This window comes from Lepidothrix coronata, unplaced genomic scaffold, assembly GCF_001604755.1.
Source record: "Lepidothrix coronata isolate B3197 unplaced genomic scaffold, Lepidothrix_coronata-1.0 Scaffold68, whole genome shotgun sequence".
Classification (NCBI taxonomy): domain Eukaryota; kingdom Metazoa; phylum Chordata; class Aves; order Passeriformes; family Pipridae; genus Lepidothrix; species Lepidothrix coronata.
Window position 1 is genome coordinate 500,695 of NW_016690248.1, and position 20,984 is coordinate 521,678.

Here is a 20,984-nt window from a genome sequence, read left to right on the forward strand (position 1 = left end):
TTCGGCAAACTACACTACAGGGCAGCTCTGTGATTACACCCATGTCTACCATCACGTTGCATTTCCAAGTCCCCTTTAGTTCATTATAGTACAAAAGGTTGATCGTTCTTCTGACTGACCACATCGGGCCTGAAAAGAACACATCCTTCACCTTCAACGCTATCCAAAAGTCATACAGTTAAAAAAAAATAGTTCTAGGTATTCCTCCGCCAGCAAATGTAAGGCTTTCTTGAGTTTTGATTTTTTTTTGGGGGGGTGGGGGAGTGGGATTGCTGTGTGCACACACATGCGCTGGAGGTACGCATTTACCGCTTGCTTTTCAACCATTTACGATGTTCGAAGGAGAGTCTTCAGCAGCAGCGCTGATTGGGGTTGAAGGATTTACAGCAGTCAGATTTGACACCAAAAGAAGGGTCTGTTGAGTCTGAGCTTTGCACACTGGGTGCTCTTGGCTCTTAATTGATTGTGTGACCAGTCACTTGAGCCATTGGCTTGACTGAATTGAAGAATACTTATTTAAAAAGCCCTACCTGTCACGCCATGAAGGAAAGTTAACCGCAGCAGAAGACAAAGCCCATGAAACACTGAGAGCCTGTTCACTGAATGAACAGCTTAAGGCAGCTGTCAACAAAGTACCCCACCAAAGGAATTAAGGAAAAAAAAAAAGAAAACAAAAAGGAGAATGGCTGAATCGTGACACTGTGCATTATTACACCAACAGATTATTATACACTCAAGATTTCTCAAGTAATGAACATGTAGCCATTAAACAAATTATTACTCTCAAGACATTTATTACAAATGTCAGAACTTATTCATAAAATAAAACTGACTTAAAATAAAAAAAAAAAAGAAAGAAAAAAGCCAGAGCTGGGATCTTACATCTAAACACAGGTATACGCTGTTTTTATGAATAAGCAGTATTAACTACATTCTTAAAAGAGTTTTAGTGCATTGCATTCTTAAAAAAGAAAAACATCACCGCCCCAAAATGTTTCTTACAACATTTAACAATTTATAGAACTAGCCTAGTTACTTTTACCTGCCTGTTACTAAGCCCACATGTTAGAAGAGTGAAATCTCTGGTTTTAGGCTAAATTCAGAGTTCTATTAAGGATGAAACTGGTTTAAAAAATGCTTGCTTCACCAAATTTTGTAAGCGAATTACACTAATCAGTGTCTCACTGCCATACCGCTATCACTATTGCCCCAACGGACTACTCTCTCCTCCTGCTGAAACTTGCTATGCAATAACAGTCAGAAACCTTTCAATCTGGTAGTTTTGGTATTAAGATTAAATTAGACATTAACGGTTTTCTTCTAAAAACGTATAAACTAAACCACCTCTTTTATTTTATGCATTAAAAACAATGAGGTAGGCACAAAAAATAAACATATGTAGTTTGGATTTTATTTCTCTCTTTTTTTCTTTTTTTTTCCTTTTTTTTTCTTTTTTTTTTTTTAGTTCTGCGAGTGCAGACTGTGGTAAAACTGTTGTTGCACTTCTAGGTTTAAACAAAAATTAAACCTTTAACTGAGGCAGTGCTAATACTGTGACATAACCAAGTTCTGGCCTAACACAGAATCATTATAGAAAATGAATTTTTTTTTCCTTTTTTTTTTTTTTTAATCATCTGCACATGTTTCAGGCAACACCTGGTACACAGAAAATGACTAAAGTTATTGGCCAGGCCAAAATAAAACTGCAGAAACAAAAAATCCTAAGAATTCCACCCCGAGTCCCTTCCCACCCTCCCTGTTCCCCAAGAAGAAGTTATCCTAGTCACTGTGTCTTTCACATTTTATAAATATTAACTTCTTAAAACCTGCACCTTCCTCTTTGTCCACATTGTCACATTACAAAAAAGAAATGTCAATTAAATACATTGTTAACATTACTAGACTAGATCTGCCCTCTGTTTCAGCCAGTCTGACTCTCTACACCACTTGTCACCTTCTCTTGCCTGCCTCCTGTCCACTCAACAAACAGCATGTTCATGGTAAGCCTGGTTTGTTTTTCTTCTCTTTTCCCCCCTTCTGTGTTTTAACACTAACAATCTGAGTCCTTCAAAGCCTAGGAATCCTGGAGCTGAAGGGAAAGAAGACCTGTAGCTTTCTAGTGTGATCCCGAATCTCAAAGACATTGTAGCACCTGATGGCAATATCTTTACAGCACCAGCTGCATCGCAGCCTCAGTTGAAAAACATAAAGAAACCTAACACCAGTGATGCCTGCACACACATTTACACAGAGTGCTGCATTAGTGCAGGTCTGTACTCCAGTTGAAAATAATTCCAAGTTATGAAGATCTCAGGCTCTGGATGTCAGCAATTCCTCTCCAAATCCCACCACTTCTACCAGCTCAGAAGAGAAGTCCTGCCAAGGGTCATGAAATAGACTTGACTACTTCCACCTGACCGTACGGAGGCAAAGAAAACCTGTAAAGAAAAGAGATTGGCAAATTCAACAGGTAGGACAGCAGTGGCTCTAATTTGCCTTCACTATCCCCAATATTGGCAGTGGAATTGCTGTGTCTGGTGGGGATGGAGTTGACGCTCTTCACAGCAGCCTGTATGGTGCTGGGCTTTGCATCTGTGGTTAAACAGTGCTGCTAACACACCGGTGTTTTGGCTGCTGCTGAACAACACTTGCACAGCATCAAGGCTTTCTCTCCAGCCCACTCACCCCTAAAAGGCCAGTGGGCTGGGATGGGCAAGGGGCTGGGATGGGCAAGGGGCTGGGAGGGCACAGTGCTGAGACAGTTTACCCAAACTGACCAAAGCAATGTCCCATAACATGCAGCGTCATGCACAGCAATAAAAGCCCAGGGAAAGGGAGAGGACAGGAGGGACGTTGTGGTGATGACATTTGCCTTCCCAAACAAGCATGCTTTCCATGTGGAAAGCATCTGGATGTCCACCTGCCAATGGGAGGTTGCATATTAACTCTTTATTTTGCCTGGCTTGCGAGCGCGGTCTTCGCTGTCTTATTAAGTTGACTATATGTCAATCTACGAGTCTTCCTTCCATTTCTTTCTTCCAATCTACCATTCTACCATTTTCTTTCCATTCTATGGGAGAGGGGAGAGAGCTTGAGGCTTGGGTGGGTGTTTGGCTGCTGGTCAAGGTCAACCCAACCCAAGTACCCAGTCAAAGTACACGCTTATCATCTTGGCAACAAACTTGGGGAGGGGGGCTGGAACATACCTTGTCATTGCGTTCACACAAGAATTTGAGTCTTTGTGCCCTTTTGTGCATGAACACGCCATCCAAGTGTCCAGTTTCCACAGATCGTATTTCTATAGCTTTTTCTCCCCAGCCCATGATCTGGTTAGACCGGATGTATGCTTTGGAAAGAAAACAGCACGTTAGGACAAGTAGAAAGCAACATGGAGGAACACAAAAAGCAAGGAACATATTGACGCATTCTAGCAAAATTACCTGCGTGTGTGTATTATAGCTACACACATATTCAGAGTACTATTTCTGTCCTCAGAACATTCATGACACCTAAAAATGCTTTTTTTTTTAATTTCCTTTATGTGTTTTCTGTATTAGTTACATACTTCTTCCCTGAGCGTTCATGACACAAAGGGAACTTTATAACCTTTAATTAGATGGAGGGAACATTTAGTTTTTACACAGGCTTCTTCTCACAAGTTTGGCAAAGAGACAGGTTAATTAGGTGTTGACTAGGAGAAAGCAGAAGCTCAGGTTTAAATAGACTAGTCCAGTAGGCCTGCAGCATCAGCTCTCTGTCTTACAGTGTTATTTTCCCTCCCTGAAGGAGTTAGTCAGCAAAAACACAGAGAGTGAGAGGGAGTAATACTTCAAAAATTGATCTCCTTGAGAAAGCCAACTGGTCTGAAAAGCATTCTGTATACCTCAAAAAAAGGTTCACATTAAGCTCTCAAAGTAGGACTATTATTATTTGACATACTGCTTTCCTTTGTGTATAAATAAAGCAACAAATCAAACATTTTTCCATATGAATGGCAAAGGGGAACACAGATCAGTAATAGCATGAGGAAAAAAATCTGCTCTTGATAGCAGGAAGAAAATTAAATAAAAAGAAAAGTCACCAGCATTATGAAAAAGTATATTCAAAAAGCAATTCAACGGATAGTCTTAAGGAATGCTGTCAAAAATAACATATGGGAATTTAATGAAGACTAAGCTGTTGCCCCTGATTCGCATGCATATGTAACAGAAAAATAAAAATAACTTCTTAGCCATAAAAATTTAAAAATATTTAATTTTTCAGTACTTCCGTTTGATATAATTTTTTTCATATTAACTTTCAGTGAAATTAAGTCAAATTATCTACTGCAGTATAATGTACACCAATAACATTGCACATGCCAACACGATGAAAAACTATTTATTTTTAAATATGCCACTAGTGCTAACTGGGCCAAATAATTTCCAAAATTGTCAGATGAGATGTTCAGATGGTATCGGCCGCCTCAATCTCATTTACTTCACAAACATTCCAGTCTCCAAAGGCTCTGGAATTTGCCATCTGATAAATTCTGCTTGCTTTTAGATCTAGTCAAGAGTTAATCACAAGATTGAACATGCATGAGACTTCTTTAAATTTCCTCCTCCACTGTTGTTCCTGTTGCTCAGACAGCTATCAGCAGTCATCTCCCAATATATGCATCCATTCCACAGCACGTAAAACGCAGTGTGCTTGCCCAACAAAAGGAAGGTGTGACCACAGCCCATGCTACACTCTGCACTGAAATACGGCAGCACAAGCAGAAAGAGAGATCCTGGTGTGTACTTATGTCCATAAAAAATATGCACCCATTTTACTGCACTCATTCCTCCACCTCTCAAAACGACCTTTGAACTGGAGAGATGAGGGAGAATTGTGCTAGGATAGATGAGCAATCTACAGGTGAATAAGCAGACCCACCAAATGAGATACACATTTTGTTATCTATATAGAATTACCCATAACATTTTAGTCATCTGCCACCTTACAGTTTTTATACTGAAAGGTTTCCACAACTTTGTGGCTGTCTAGAAAAAATTCTGCAGCAGCCTACGGAGGTCATGGTGAGATTTTCAGTCATGAACTCCACAACTTTTGGATTTTGCTCATAAAAACTTCAGCACAAAACAGATCCATATGATTACTCTTCACTTTGTGCAGCTGTTTTCCAGGAATAATATAGCAATGACTTCAGATGCAGAAGCAGCAAACTCGATGCTCCTTCCTCCTGCCCACGTGAACACACTCATGGTCCCTAACAGCACATTGTATATGGCTTGCCAGAGGCACTTACCAACTGAAGTTGGCATTTCTCCCCACTGCAGAACCACATCCTTGGTTATCCTTCCATATGTGTTGACATAAACTCCTTCATCCTCGTAGCAGACCAATAGCTCCATCCCATCCGTGTTTGGGAGAATGATGATTGCATGAGGTTGGATACTACTCTGGATCTACAGAGACAGAAGTGAAGAGGAATCTTTTGTTTTAATATTGCAGAGCCTGCGCTAGAAGAAAGGGCTGAGTGATTTTTATTTTTGGCTCTCACATTAGGGATTCATAGAATGGCTTGGGCTGGAAGGGACTTTCAAGATCCTCTAATTCCAAATTCACTCATTTTAGAAGTGCTAGATCTGCTCCCCTCAAGCTACACAGCCTACACAGTGACCAAGACCTGTAAAAACCCTTGGAGCACAAATCCTCTCATCTTAAAGCAGACATCTAAAACCAGGGAAAATTAATTTCTCTGTAGGTGTGCCTTTTTTTTTTCAATGGGCGGAAAGGGAGTCTGGGGCAAGCAGCCCTGATGCAGACCTCAGACCTCTGCACTGCATTGAACAGTGCTTGGGGTGGCCCATCTGACACCTCTGCGTACAAGGAACAACAGGAAACCATGGCAGCTAAGGCCACCTGGCCTTTGCTAACCCTGTTGAAACTTATCAGTGGGCTGTTGTGTCATTTTTGCTGCTGGGCATTTGCAATGAGCTTGGCCATTTAGCTGCTAGTCCTGAAACTGTCATGTTGGCCCACATCGGATCTGAGTGGGCAACTTCCAACCATAGAGACATTCTGGCCATGAGGAAAGGTCTGACATTGAGGCACAAACCCCTAAGCACGCATGGCTGCGTCCGCTTAAGACTTGTCCACCCAATCCACCACTGCAAGCATTTGGCAGTGATCCACAGGGACTGCCTGACATATTGGTCATTTGAGGAAAGGAAGGGGTGGGGGGCAAGGGGGCTGATATACCAGAAAGAAAAAACCCAACCCCAGCAGCAGCTCTTACATGTGTTGGTAGATAAATATCATAGACCGATCCTGAATCCACATCAACGGCATGGAAACCAGCGCAGGAGCCATAGATCACTTTTAGTCTCTGACCCTCTTCTACGGTTAGATCCACCAGCAATGGCTTATGTACCAGTTCTCCAAATGACTGTGAGACAAGCATCAGAGAGATTTACTTAACTGCTTAGAACAACAATGGGCTTTATAAAAACATGCTCGAATGCACACATTATGGGTTTATTCCTCCACATGCCTCTGGTCCCCAGCCACCAGACCAGTTAGGCTAACATATCTCTCACGGACAAGGACAGATTACTCTGCAAACTGCTACATTTCAATCACCTAAACTATTTTATGTGGGGTTTACTTGGTCTGTTTGCTTTTTTAATAAAAATTGTTTTCTCCAAAGTTCAGGGCAATTTGACACTCCTGTAGTACTTACTTCAATCTGCACAACGAACAGTAACTGTCTGTAAATCAGTCTGGCAATTATATCAAGCCATCTAACTTCTTTCCTGCAGCATTCAAAAAAAATCCCGTAACAATGCTGAGTATCACTTCATAACTTGTTCTGCTCAGACAAAGAACTTTAGACTCAATACACTTCTCTCTGTCTCGTGTTTTATTTACAGAGAGATCAAACAAAAAGTTGTGATATTATGTCATTACTAGTTTATGTTTGGTCACAATTCAGACCTTTAAGTACTGCCTCTTAGAACTAAAATAACTCCTAAATTAATATAATACCAAGTTTGTGGACATTTACCGAAGAACTTGTAATACGGCCATGATAATATGTCATAACATTTTCATAACAGGGATAGCTGCAAGCGGTTATGAGAAAATCCTACGTATGGTTGAAATATACTGTTACCTTAAAGGCCATAAATTTATGGTATGGCTTTGGTGCCCATGCATAGACTTCCACAGAACTCTTCAATGCAATTACCAAGAACTTGATTCTTTCATATTTTACTGAAATTAAAGAAAACAAGAAAGAATTCAGCAGTAATTCTAAAGTCATTCCAATTACTTCAAGAAAGCAGAAAATTTATGTAAGTATGAAGAAATACTGTCATTTTGAGGATTTAGTAACACTGCGTTTTAGGACTGCTAATTCTATGTAGTTAAAAATGTTGATACATTTATGCCACAAAAGTCATTATTAGTAACTGAACATGTCACCATATTTAGAATTACCTAGTCAGTACACACTTATTTACACTTATTTTTTTCCACATTGGACAGTGCTAATTCATCAAGACAAGAAAATGAGTTTTCAGATAGGGACATTCCAATAAAAGAAGGTTGTCACTGTAGAAGAGTGTATTGGCAGTTCCAGTCACAGCACCGATACTGTTACTTTGAGCTGATGGCAAAATTCCCCAGAGACAGGAGGAAAAAAAGAAATTTAAAAAAAATAAGAAACAACCCAATTTCAACAGCAAAAGGTAAGTTTGATAATGGAGAATTTTCCTTTGTCCCTAAAGTCTGAGATAACTCATTTGAGAAAAAGGAAAAAAAAATAAAGTGTCATTACATAGTGAGCCACAGATGCTCAAATACATCTCTGTTGCCTCATTCAAACTGCTGGCTAAATTAACCATCAGAAAAGGTCTGTTCTGGACATTCCAGAAGTGTTGGTGGAGCTGTATTTCCAGCTACCATCTGGATTTGGGAAGGAACAAATCATGCAGACTTACAGATATTTAAGTTTGTTTACGTGTTTCCAGCATTCTTTCCCATTTCCACAGGGAAAGAAAAAAAATTAGCATTATTTAGATGATAGTGCAACCTTTTTAGCCCAAGTTTTAGAGGAATATAACACTTCTCCAAAACAATGTATAATTCCATGCACCTTCACTTTCTGCCATTATATCTCTCAACCAAAACTAATTTTGAAACACACTAGGAGTGAAAAACTCAAAACTTGTGAGAACACTTCTTTAATGAATGCTATTTTAATGTCTTTTAGACACCCTACTTCTGTACAAGCCTGCAGTTATTTTCTCTTGGTAAGCAACAGGTAGACCAAGCTAATACTTGCTTTTTTTACTGTGCAGGAAAGCAAGACTACTGAATTAGAAGTGTTAAAGGACTTGACATTTTTTCAACAGACAAAAATGTCTCTCAACTTCCACAGCTGTACTGACTAAAACAGAGCTTTTGTTCAGTCTTGTCTTGCTTACAAGACTTCCTGGAATTTTTTTTGGGGGGAAGAGGGGGTGTTGAACAAAACCACCTTATCTGTGAAAGCGGACATTTGATAATACTCATTCTTTGCTCTGGATGCTATCTGGGAATTCACCCAAATCTTAAGTTTCAAAAGAGCAATTTATCATTTAGAGGAGCCAAAAGTTGCCTGAAGCAACTGAAATCCATAAATACCACTTCACCCTTATGTCTGAGACCCCTGTTGCATCAAAGAGACAAGGAAGTGATCAGTGCCAGCTGCCTTGGTGACAGCGTCCAGACTGCGAACCCAACTATTGGCAGAGCTCTCCTTCTTGGGAACTGAACCAGAGCTGTCAAAGAGCCCTCTCACTACCTGAAGAAGTCTACTGTATTTCTATGGTTCAGAGGGAAGTTCAGTGCCAGGCTGCAGCGCAGCATAACAAACCTCTCTTCAACTGGAAGAGAATGCTCTTTGTTTCAGATGCTTCCCTGCTGGAAAGCCTCCTTTCAATAGCTGTTGATGTATTGTTAACAGGCCACTTTATTATGCTGCTGACACCCTGGGGTATGATACCAGAGCAGTGCATTATTACTTGTTTTCAGGGTCAAGCTCCTGGTTCAGCAGTCACTTACTGCCACTGCTATTGATTACGCCCCATTAGCAGATTTCTCCAAGAGCACACGCATGACAGGAGGAGACTGAGAACAGTTTGATTGCTGGTGTTCCACACTGACTGACACAGATGGAAAGGAACTGAGGTGGCTCTTGGGAGAAAATCAAATCAAAGGCAACATCCAGTGCCCCTTAGGATGCACCATGAAACTGAAGCAGGAGCAAGAGCTCTTGGTTCATATCCCCACCTGCAGGGCAGCAGGCTCACTGCATACTCCACTGGCTGTGAATGCTGCATGTCTTTCACTAGCTTTGGTGGAAGTTTCTATAGCCAAATCCATTTAAATTACTTAAAACCACTCAAAGGGCACCTGCCTAGTGAAAATACTCTTCATCCTGTAACTCTACTGCAATGAATCTGAGACAGCATTAGGGAATTTCGTGAGCTTAGAGGAATCGATGAATCATCTTGAAGTTAAACAGATGCTTCTGTTTCCAGATACCCTCCCAAACCTCGTGCATTAGTTGGGCTTCCTTTCTCCTCCAATGCCTTTTTTTTTTCCTTTCAATTTTTTCTCCCCCAGTATTTAAAATCTACATTAAAGAGAGACTTTTTTCAATCTATTCCAGCTTGTAAATTCACCATGGTAAGAGATCAGGGAAACTTGTTGGTGAAGAGAACTGTTGCTGGGGACAAGAATCTCTCTGTTATTTAAAGGGTCTAAGAGAGATGGTGAAATATTACCAGTCCTCACTGCCTGTATCAGCACCCTTCTAGAAGCTGCATTCATTACGGGAAGCAGACAGACGGGGATTTGCACCCTCTCCAGCTCACAGCCCATCATCCCATCACAAAACCTCTCTCATCATCTCAATTTAACCCCATAACTTGCCATCTATTCTGGTGCTTTGCCAGCAAAATTCACCTTGAGGAATAGGTAAGACAGCTGCAAATAAAACCAACCAAACCTTAAACCTAGTAGCTACATGCACTGTAGTTCTTTTTCTCAGCCATCTTTTATCCTGACTATTTGATTACTGTATTTGCTACTCACCAACTTTATAGTGCACACAGCCTTCCAAGTCGCCCACCGTTGTCCAGCCCTGTTTCTTTTCTACTTCAGGGTCGTTGTGAAGAATTTTATTTCTTAACCAGGACAAATAGTAAACTCGCAACTTGTTCTTCTTACCTGGCCACAAAATGAAACAAATTGGTTTATCTCCACAGGAAGATACTTACAAAAACCCCTGCCCAGGCAAACAGAAAGCCCAGCAGAGTAAACCAAAATAATAATGAAGCAGAAAATGCTGCAACCACAGAAATCTCCCTCCGTTTTTATGTCCACAACAGCTTCACTCCAGACTCCACCCAGACAAATGCTTTACCGTAAGCAATGACAGAGACACATGGCAATACCACATGAACACAAATGACAAAATCAAGGGAAAAGCTCTTTGGCTGTCTGGTTCTTAGGACATAAACAACTTTCATTAAAAGAGGGCTGTACTCCCACAACAAAAGCACCAGAAAGTCATGCACTGAGATGAAATATATATATATATGTGTGTGTGTGTATATATATATATATACATATACATACATACATATACATATATAAATATACATATACATATATATATATATATATATATAGCTGAGTCAGAATGGCTCTTTTTAGCACAAAACTGTAGGAGAGCAGCAGGATGGAATATGAGACCTGAAACTATCTATACAGCTATCAGAAGGACTAGGACTGGATTGAAAGGAGGAAGCACAAGTGAAGAAGAATATGGATATGATATTTTTACAAACTTATGGATATGTATTTTTACAAACTGTACAAACTTTTCCCAGTTAGTGATCAGGACATTTCCCTCCCTTGTATCATTCTCAGAGACAAACTGATTGAGTTTTAATAAGATTGTTCATGGCATAAATTTCATTACTGAACCACTTTATACGAGTTCTGTAGTAACAAAGAATGTACAATATCGGAAATTACTGTGAGGGAATTTCACATGGCCCATGCAAACTTCATCTGCTTGCTAAAAGCTGATGACTGCTTTGTCAGCAGCCCTTCCCTTGTGCTGCAAGAGGTGTAATATTTATCAGGCTGTACACAGAAACTGTGAGAGGTGTTTCTTCTCCACAGGTGAGAGAAGCTACTTGCATTGTCAGTTGAAGATAGGGCAGCCTGGGCATCTGCAACGTCATCAAAATACTGCGCAGACTCTTAACTCTCAATATGAGATGGCCTCTTTGAATGCAAAGCAAGGGTCATGATAAACTTTATCAGTAATTTTTTAACAACTAAGGGCCTACAAAGCTGAACTAGTGAGAAGGTGGCCCTAAATGCACATATTCAAAGTTGCATTCTCCTTCCCCCAGCTCTTTGCTGCTCGAAATCATCACAGTTCCACAGATGAAACTGTGAGCGAGGAAGGGAGAACATCCCTGCTTTGACTGCGAGCCATTTAATAAGGCTCCATGAGTTCTCTGTGGAAGGAAAGGAAACAGGAGATGCTCTCAAGGACCGTACTTGTCACTGTAGTAGCTCCATGCTTGTGCTTCACCAGCCATGATGAGGTGGCCAGGTGACTGCAGAGAATGTTTCATGGCTCTTAGAGGTAAGAGATGACCTGTACCACAGCCACTGCTGGGCTGGGGTGACACAGCCAAGTGACACAGCACTGGTCTATGCTGCAGAAAGCTGTGACCTGTCAAGATGGTCTATCTGGCAGCCTTCCAGCCAGACCCAGTTACAGAGTTCAGCTAATGTCTTTAACTTGTCTTCTAAGTTTTCACATGATGCCTACTGACGGATCAGTTCATGGAGCTGGCTGCTTGGGGATACTGGTGGCAGCAGGACATGAGGCCCAAGCATTGAGACCATCCTGCTGTGCCCAGCCAGCTCCACCCGGGGGTCCTGGAGCTGGCACAGACCCGCTATCCTGATGGCAGGGCGTCCCCTAACAGAGCTGGGCTTGCCAGAAAAAGAATCTAAGGGCTGGGGTAGCACATGGGTGTCTTGGTTTGAGCTGCCCCCTCAGGAGCCGGGGGGCCTAGAGGTGATTGGTCCCAGGAGAGTTCCCCATGAGGGACCAGTCGGAGCTGGTTTTTTTCGCTCCCGTGAAAATTAGATATCAACAACAGCCAAAGTTGTTGGCAGAGTGTCGGAGTGTGTGGCTGTGTGTGTCTGAGAGTGTGTGAGAGAGCTGAGGGGTGGTAGGGCCCCCCCCACCCCGAACTTGGCGGTGGGCCCTGGGCCCCACAGCTCTGGCTAAGCCACGGCTTAAGGCAGCGTAGAGTGTTGTGAGGGAGAGAGACAGACTCACAACCATGAGGTAAGAGAGGCAGGTCCCTCACGAGGGGGCCAAGCCCTCTTTCCCCCCCCAGTTAGACTGCACGGCTTGGGACAGTTATAACTGGACTGAGTACCCTGTAGCCAAGGCGAGGGGGCTTTCTTTTTCTTCCCCCACTGCCTGGGAAGGCGGTGATGTGGATTTAAGGCAGGGAAGGCACTGGAGCCGAGCCAAGAGATGGGCCAGCAAGGCTCTGTTGCCGGGAGAAACAGTTGCGATTCGCTGCAACAGTTGGGAGAACTCCAGGCAGAAATTGGAGACGGGCCAGAGAGGGCTCGGAGGTGCTCTACGTTGGGTTTGGACATGGACTACCGAAACTGGAACCTGCAGCAGCTAAAGAAGAATGAGAAAGCCAAACAAGCAGGTTTTTTCTGGGTAAGGACTTTAAAACTATTTGGGGTAAAAAGAACTGAGCAGAGACTCAGAGCCTGCAACCTGGAGGGTGAGAACGGAACATCTTACCCCCGGGAGGAAACCTTCATGAAACCAGGGAGGAAGGACTCAGAGTTGACTCCCTGGACCTTTCGTGATGACGATCCTGATGGCGCAAGCTGTTTCCCTTGCAGCTCAGGATAGGACCTCAGTATGAAACTAAGGGCTGGTGGGGGTTTCAACCCCTTTCCTGATACCCCAGTGAGAGAGAGACTTTTCACTATCGCTCTGAAGACTTCTCCTGAACTGATGGGGGAGGGTCCAAGGGGTGGTAGAAGCTGTGTTAATATTGTATATATAATTGTTTTTTAGTTTGTATAGTATTTATTTTGTATAGTAATAAATTATATATATTCCCTTCCCCTATACTGAGTTGTGCCTGCCTGAAAACTTCTCTTCAGTGTTGAGGTAAAGTGGGGGGAGGCTTGGAAATTGGAAATTGGATTTTTGGAGCTCTCAAACCGTGACAATGGGGAAGCACAGCTTGCAAACAGGTTGCTCTGTGGACTCCAGCACAAGGCACTGCATTACAAAGACACATGGTCTAAAAGATCTTTTTATGATTATCAGGATGGGTAAGGGCAGGAAGAAAAGAGGAGGTGGTTTCAAAGTAAAAAATCTGTTCACCAAGCTTAAATTTAAAGTGGAACTGGAGACCTGATTGCAAATACGGGACCTGATACTTAATTTTAAAAGCTCTTCTGTTCTAATGGCGTGCAATGAAATGTGAAGTAACATTGCACTGTCCTTTATTTATCTCCATTACAAATGGGACTGTAGATCTGGCAGTAAATGAGCACTCTGATTTATTGCCTGACTTCATATTGACTAAGACATGTTTCATAAAAGGATAAAACCCTACCACTCCTGTAGCTTTCCCAGGATTTGGAGAAGGGACTAGAGCATGAAACAGTCCCCAAAAGTCCCACATCTGACCAAGAAAAGGTCTTTCCATGAAAACACTGCAAATGATAGCCACAAGGGCCCTTTCAGAAACGTGGAAAAATAGGAAACATAGACCAGACCAGAAGCCACTTCAGTTCTGGGCAAGAAAGGGCTCAGAGGGCTCAAGGTCAGTACAAGGCACCAAATGTTCACGATGAAAACCATCGTGACTCCCTGTTCACCAGGAGACAAATTCTGCTTCAGATATTTTCAAGGCTGTAGCTTTCCCAGTAGCTTAGTCAACCTTGAAGACTCAGAACAAACAGTACACATGGGAATTTCCCAGCACGTGGCTAATTTTTTTTAAATTCTGGTTTACATGATGTGCACCAGCATATTTCTGTCCAACCAGAAACGTTTTTCAAAACAACAGAGAAATATACGAAGTGTGTTCCCATTGTGTTTTTGTGTCTAGACCACAGGGAAAAGTCACAAGACAGGAAATTCCTCTGCCTTTCTGCAGCCTGACATGAAAAGAGCAGGACTGGTTAGTTATATAAATATGGTTATGCATGTATTTCAACAAGTTATGGTGCTCTTAATGTTTGCATTCAGAGTGGGGGGATTAGATCCTTCTCTTCGTAAAGTTCTACCAGTCAGTTTAAACAGCTCTCAAAAATCTGGTCTTTTTTATTTTCTTGGGGACGATCTAAGAAAGAAAACTCAGCTCAAGCCATCAAATGAACATATCAGCAAAGAGAATTCTTCAAGAACTCCCAGCTTGGATTCTCCCACAGACATAGTTTTAAATGTAAAGTCCCTTTTCCTATACTGAGTTTTTGTTTTTGTTGTCTCTATGGTTTGTAATTATTAAGCAGACAGATTCCAACCAGTTCTTCTACTCTGTCATCTCTTTCTACATTCCTAGTGCCACCGTCTGCCAGCAGGACTGGCAAAATCCCCAGGGAGCCACAACAGGAGTGTGTTCTGTATGCATGTTGCCGCTCTCACCTCCAGTGTTTTTATCACTCTCCACTGTATCACCTGAGCAGCCGAAACTATGCTTTTGCCTCTCAACAGTATGAGCTGAAGAACCAATCAACTACTTTCTTTTACCTGCAAAGCTTTCTTGTACCAGTTCTAGCTGGCTCAGTATCTCAGTATCAAAAGCTTTGTTGTCAAAAAGTTTTGTATTTCAGATATAAATTGGGTCAAGAATTGATTTCATGTTCTCAAACTCAAGAGCATTTATTAAAAGCAATTTTAGGTGACAATCCATTCAAAATCCTAACACATTGCAACTTCATCACACGATGTGGTGACGCCTTTCAAATTCCACCACCAACAGCACATCACTTTCCAAAAAATTCAAGGCAACATAAGGCTGAGTGCACACAGTGAGCTGAATAATGCTCCCAGTGAAGCTGTAGCAGTCCTGAGACACAGCTCAGAGGCAGTTCCATAACCAATCTGTCAAAACATACCACTTGCAGAAACACAATGTCATTTCAGCATTCCAGTTTTGGCTGGAGAGGTGAAGCAACTCAGCACAAATAAAAAGATACTTAGGGAAGTCATGCATGAGGGTAATAAAAACTGAGAAGTGTGGGACTGAAGGCAAAAGCACGATATAAGAGGGAACTTGGGCATAACAGCATTATGGCTTCACTGAGTATGCTCCCCCAGTCCTGCCTTTCAGTGGTCAAGGATGTTTCTTTCCTATTTCGTACTCCATAAAACTCCTCGTACCTCCCATAAAACACAGGAGATGGGACAGAGACAAAGGCATAAAACAGACAAAAATCAGCTGATTTCCTAAGGGTTAATGTAGCATGTCTCCACAGAGGAAGCAATAGTTTTGAAAGAAACAAAGAAAACGGATGTGTCAGGGTACTCCAATTGCGACTGACGCAAAGATAAAAAAACCTAAAACAATTACACACAAGACTGAATCACAGACATTTGTCGACTGTGTAGGATACGTTTCAAACTAACAGATTTCACACAAGTTGGATTATACAATGTTTTTGTTTACAAGGTCTGCTATAGAATAAACTCTATCAAACGGTGCCTTTCAAACAGCTTGTATTTTAACATACAGACATCAAAAGGACACACAGCAGGTTGTGTATTTTTAAACACTGCTTGATTCATTTTTTTATAAACAGCATAGCTATAGCTGTAGTTGAGAATGTAGTAAGCGACAAGCCAATAAAATTCAGTTGTTCCAGACAGAAACAAGTCCTGTGTTGATGACATGAACATGGGCACAATTCTTTGGACCTCTGGTAGCACATTGCTAATGCACTAAATTCCATTAAATTGTCTAGGTGTGCGTCCTTTTGCACAAGTGTTGGGAGATCCAAAGAGCTCCTCCAGTGGACCCAGAGAGGTTCCAGAGCCTCAACAAAATCTAGGTGGGTCTGAATAACAACAGAGGGAACACTGTAAGAAGCCTTATTTAACATCCTCTCCCTGTCACGCACGTGCAACATCGCAAAGACTGATTTTCCAAACAAACTAAAATAAAAGGAAGGTAAATGGCTGAACAACACCTGTGAAAAAAGACTAACAGTGCACCACATCAAGCTGCCTAACACTAGGATAACCTTATGCAATAACTCTCTGGAGCCAAAGAGTCTGGAACCTCAAGCTTCATATAACACGTTTTTCATCAGTGCACACAAAACAAACACAACAATCACCACCACCCTTCATCTCCCATTCCTTTGCCATCTACAAGTTGCATCCAGTGAGAGACCAGGCCAAAAGCTGCACTGATCTCACCCTGGGAATTTCCATTCCATATACACACTGTACTCCTCTCTCTCAAACACAAACTCTTACTGCACATCACACTAAAAGCAAGAGCTCTTCCCATTCTACTGTTTTTAACACAGAAGAAAGATGTCTTTAAACCCAAGCAGCAAATTGTGTTTTGGTTAGAAAGAGGTCAGGTTGAAAGCAATTATGAAAGAGGGAAAGAATGCCATTTTCACAAAGCATTAACTTCCAGCTCTCATATACTGAAGAAGCAAACAAAGACAGACATTTCCCCCAATCCTGTGCAGCACTTTTAAAGGTCACCCTACAGAAGGAAGGACAGGGGGCAAGCAGGCACGGGTATTGTGTGGAAAATGATTAAGTTGCAGAAATAAACTGTAGACTCAGAGAGGTGAAATGATGGAAAACCCACTGACTTCAGTCAAGTCTGGACTTCCCCCTCAAAAGGCTGCCAAGAAAAGCTTTCTGTTATGTCATGACAGATGGAGGAAAAATATAACGTTAAACAGTCAACTTTACCAGAAATTGTCACCAAGACATTCAGGCCTTCAAGTACATCCATCTGCTGGAATCGTCTTCGATTGATGAGCGGATAAACCTTCCCCTGCCCACTTCTATCTAGGAGCATCAGACCGCTTTCAGTGCCCACTAACAAGTTCACTCCTAGAAGAAATAAAACCAAAGATCCAAGTTAGTAGGCACATTTTCCACATATTCTGATGAACTGATGATTGATATAGCAACTGTCTTGTTTGAAGCAGGTCTAACCACTACTGGATGGGTCTCAGTTGCCTGCAGCCTAAAAGATCTCATGATGTAGAGGCTGTCTACATTACCTGCCCATAGTGACTGCTGACAACAAACCATCCATGTTCAAAAGAGTAAGAGACTGGTAGACCACAGAAGACTTTCTAGAATCAGAATCACAGAATATGCTGAGTTGGAAGGGAACCTCAAGGATCATCAAGTCCAACTCCTGGCCCTGCACAGGACCATCCCCAAGAGTCACACCATGTGTCTGAGTGTATTGCTGAAATGTTTCTTGAACTCTGTCAGGCTTGGTGCTGTGACCACTTCCCTGAGGAGCCTGTTCCAGTGCCCAACCACCCTCTCAGTGAAAAACTTTTTTCTAATATCCAACCTAAACCTCCCCTGACACAATTTCAGGCCATTCCTTCAGGTTCTGTCACTAGTCACTACAGAAAAGAGATCAGTGTCTGCCTCTCTTCTTCCCCACACGAGGAAGTTGTAGACTGCAATGAGGTCCTCCTCCATCTCCTCTTCTCCAGCATGAACACACCAAGTGACCTCAGCTGCTCCTCATACGGCTTCCCATCAAGGCCCTTCACCATCTTCACTGCCCTCTTTTGGACTCTCTCTAATAGCTTAATATCTTTCTTATATTGTGGTGCCCAAAACTGCACACAATATTCCAGGTGAGGCTGCACCAGTGCAGAGCAGAGTTGGACAATCACCTCCCTCAACTGGCTGGTGATGCTTTGCCTGATGTCCCCCAGGACATGGTTGGCCCTCCTGGCTGCCAGGGCACTGCTGATTCATATCCAACTTGCCATCAACCAGGACCCTCAGCTCCCTTTCCATGGCACTGCTTTCCAGCACCTCATTCCCCAGCTTATGTACATCCAGGGTTCCCTCATCCCAGGCACAGAATCCGGCACTTTCCCTTGTTGAACTTCATATGGTTGGTGATTGCCCAGTCCTCTAATTAGTTGGGGTCTCTCTGCAGGGCCTCCCTGCCTTCCAGGAGTCAACAGCTGCTCCCAGTCTTGTGTCATCTGCAAACTTGCTTAGCATCCCTTCCAGTCCTGTGTCCAAGTCATTTCTGAAGATGTTGAAGAGCACAGAGCCCAAGATGGAGCCCTGTGAAACCCCACTAGTGACAGGTCACCAGTCTGATACTACCCTATTCACTATTACTCTCTGTGCTCAACCAGTGAGCCTACTGCTCACTGTTTATCCAGTTGTGTGCTGGACAGAGCATCAGTTCCCAAACAAAAAAGCACGCTAATGCTGGAAGAGGGGTGAGGGGTACCAAAACTCACAAAAAATGATCACAGTTATATTTCTTAATGGCCTTAATCCCTAGTCAGACAGTTAAACCTCAGATACAACTGTATTGGTGTCACTGGGCCATTTGGGCTGATCCCATAATGAACCTTTTCTAATACAGCAGGTGGGCCCAGTGCAAAGGTGTATATCTCAGTGTGGTCTGCATCTGTAGGAGTGACATGCCTTCTCACAGTACTAAAAAAGGGCATTGCTCCCCTAAACAACACCCTGGCCACCAAGCATGGGAGTGGTTTGCAAAAGGGAGGGCACGTTAACCTGACCCAGGGGGCACAAGGTGTCTCTGAAGGGGAAGAGGGTGTTAAGGGGGAGCAGAGTGGCAGCCAGGAGGAAGCAATGATGGGGAAGGAAGCTGAGCTACAGGTGCTGGAGCACCCTGAAAAGCCTCTGAGTGAATGGGAAAAACAGATGTAGCCTACTGGGAGGTCAGAAACCATCATGCATCTTCATTTTCCTCTCTCTCACCTTTTCAGTAAGAAAACTGCAGAGGTCCCAGCAGTCCCCACAATCATGTATCTTTTCTCAGATTTGCTGCTCTGCTACTTCTCCTGGGAGGCGTGTCATCCTCCCAGGCTCTCCAGCTACTGACACCTCCTTCATCCCCATCCTGCCCACCTATTGCTTCTGCATTCCCCTCATGGTTTGCACCCACTGGATCCCATCCCACAGCTCCCATGGGCATTTCACCAAAAGAACACTTCACACAGACTGTCTCTCATACTGAGAGACATCCTCAAATTGGGAAGTGGCAGAAGAAAGCAGGAAGAGTGACATACACACAAATCAGGTCTGAGCACAGGCTGCAGCAGCACCAAACCAGCCTAGGAAGTGCCCAGCAGTTGGTCTCCTTCCTGCAGCTCCAGGACCCACTGACTAAAGCTGTAAGTGATTCAACTTCAACATGCATTTCTGTATTTTTTCCAGTGTAGATTACAATTCAAAACAAGCCACATGCAAACTGCTCACTCAGGGTCCCTTACGCTCTTTGCTCATCACGGCTCCGTTGCTTGCGCCTCCACCCCAGTCTCTCCTGCTGCCCTTGTGGTGCAGTTGTTTCTGCTTCAAGTTCACATGCACACTTGTCCCTGATCCCTTCCCTTAGCTATATGCATTTTGAGATGAAACTAATGAGGTACTACGCTGGTGGCAAGCAGCGCTTGTATTTTAAAATGCAAGCACCCTCATTACTCACAGACAGCAGAGCTCTTCTACCACCACCCTACAATTAAGCAGTTCTGTTTTTTTCAAACAAATGGAAATGCTTCCTGGAAAAGTACAGGCTGGTTGTGGAGGCTGGGTGTAAAAATCTATCCTACTGCATCCATATCATTAACATTGACTATTATCACTCAGAACTAGAAGAAACAATATCACAGACCTAATGCAATCAGCAGTCTGCCAGATACTACTGGCATTACCACTGGTAAAGACAAAGCAAAGCAAGCCCCCCTCTTTTTTAATAAGAAGCATGAAATTGTTTAACTTGCTTAAGGGTAGAGGAAGCTAAACCTTACCAAGAAATAAGCATGTGTACCAGCTTGTATCACCATCAGTTTGGCCCTAAATGTTTAACAAGGAAGGGCCATGTCACAGTTGTAACACACTTCTAGGATTTTACATCTTTTTTGAAATCACCCTAACAGTCAGATACAGAGATCAAAGAAATATAAAACCATTAACAAGAATTGCTACTGGCAAAACAAGGCAGATTGGAGAAATTATGAATCATCTTTACTGATACCACATGATTTCTCTCTGCCTTTGCCCTCTCACAGCCTGAAAGTTTATATTTGCACAAGTCCTCATTTTATCCTTTTATACACATGAATACAAGCAGAAATAGCATTGGGGTAAAAATTCTTACCAGTAAATTCTGGAAATAAAGAAAACAGCAGATAGGAAGATAAGGTGTTGGGAGAGCTCTTTAACTGACACAGCTTTGCAGGCAAGAAGACTGAGACAACAGTGCTGTTCTGAGAAAAAAAGAAATGGTGGAAATAACCCCAAAAGAGAACTAAGGCCCTGGAAAGAGCAATGAAAATGCAGAAAAGATAAGTAGACTGTGTCACCTATACAATCATCATGTGACTCAGGGGTATGGCCAACTCTCTTCTTTATAGTTTTTAAAATTACATGCATGTGCATTTACAGTCTGCCAAATTTCGGCATATTAGACAAATATGTATGTAACATACACAAGCATCATTTATTAACATCTAGATAACAAAAAATATGTGCCCCCATAGATTCTGGTCAAGAAACAAATGGCATAGCAGAAGAAAGCTCTCCCTGGGTGTTGCAGCATTGATGTCACATTGTAGCAGGCAACAAGCACTGCTCTAAGAGTGGTGAAGTG

The 20,984-nt window shown here is 42.5% G+C and overlaps 1 protein-coding gene across 12 annotated transcripts in view; it reads right to left on the bottom strand.

The window, feature by feature from the left end:
* Positions 1 to 777: 777 nt before the first annotated feature.
* The window catches only part of MAP4K4 (mitogen-activated protein kinase kinase kinase kinase 4), a 170,543-nt gene continuing 150,336 nt past the window's right edge, over positions 778 to 20,984 (bottom strand). For all 12 annotated transcript variants that reach the window (XM_017818400.1, XM_017818403.1, XM_017818405.1 and 9 more), the window contains 7 exons: positions 17,060 to 17,203; positions 10,132 to 10,266; positions 7,163 to 7,263; positions 6,287 to 6,436; positions 5,294 to 5,453; positions 3,207 to 3,346; positions 778 to 2,438 (listed from right to left, as the gene is read on the bottom strand). In XM_017818400.1, coding sequence (XP_017673889.1) covers positions 2,355 to 2,438; positions 3,207 to 3,346; positions 5,294 to 5,453; positions 6,287 to 6,436; positions 7,163 to 7,263; positions 10,132 to 10,266; positions 17,060 to 17,203 — 914 coding nt within the window. In that variant the 3' untranslated portion in view covers positions 778 to 2,354. The remainder of the gene's footprint in view (positions 2,439 to 3,206; positions 3,347 to 5,293; positions 5,454 to 6,286; positions 6,437 to 7,162; positions 7,264 to 10,131; positions 10,267 to 17,059; positions 17,204 to 20,984) is intronic.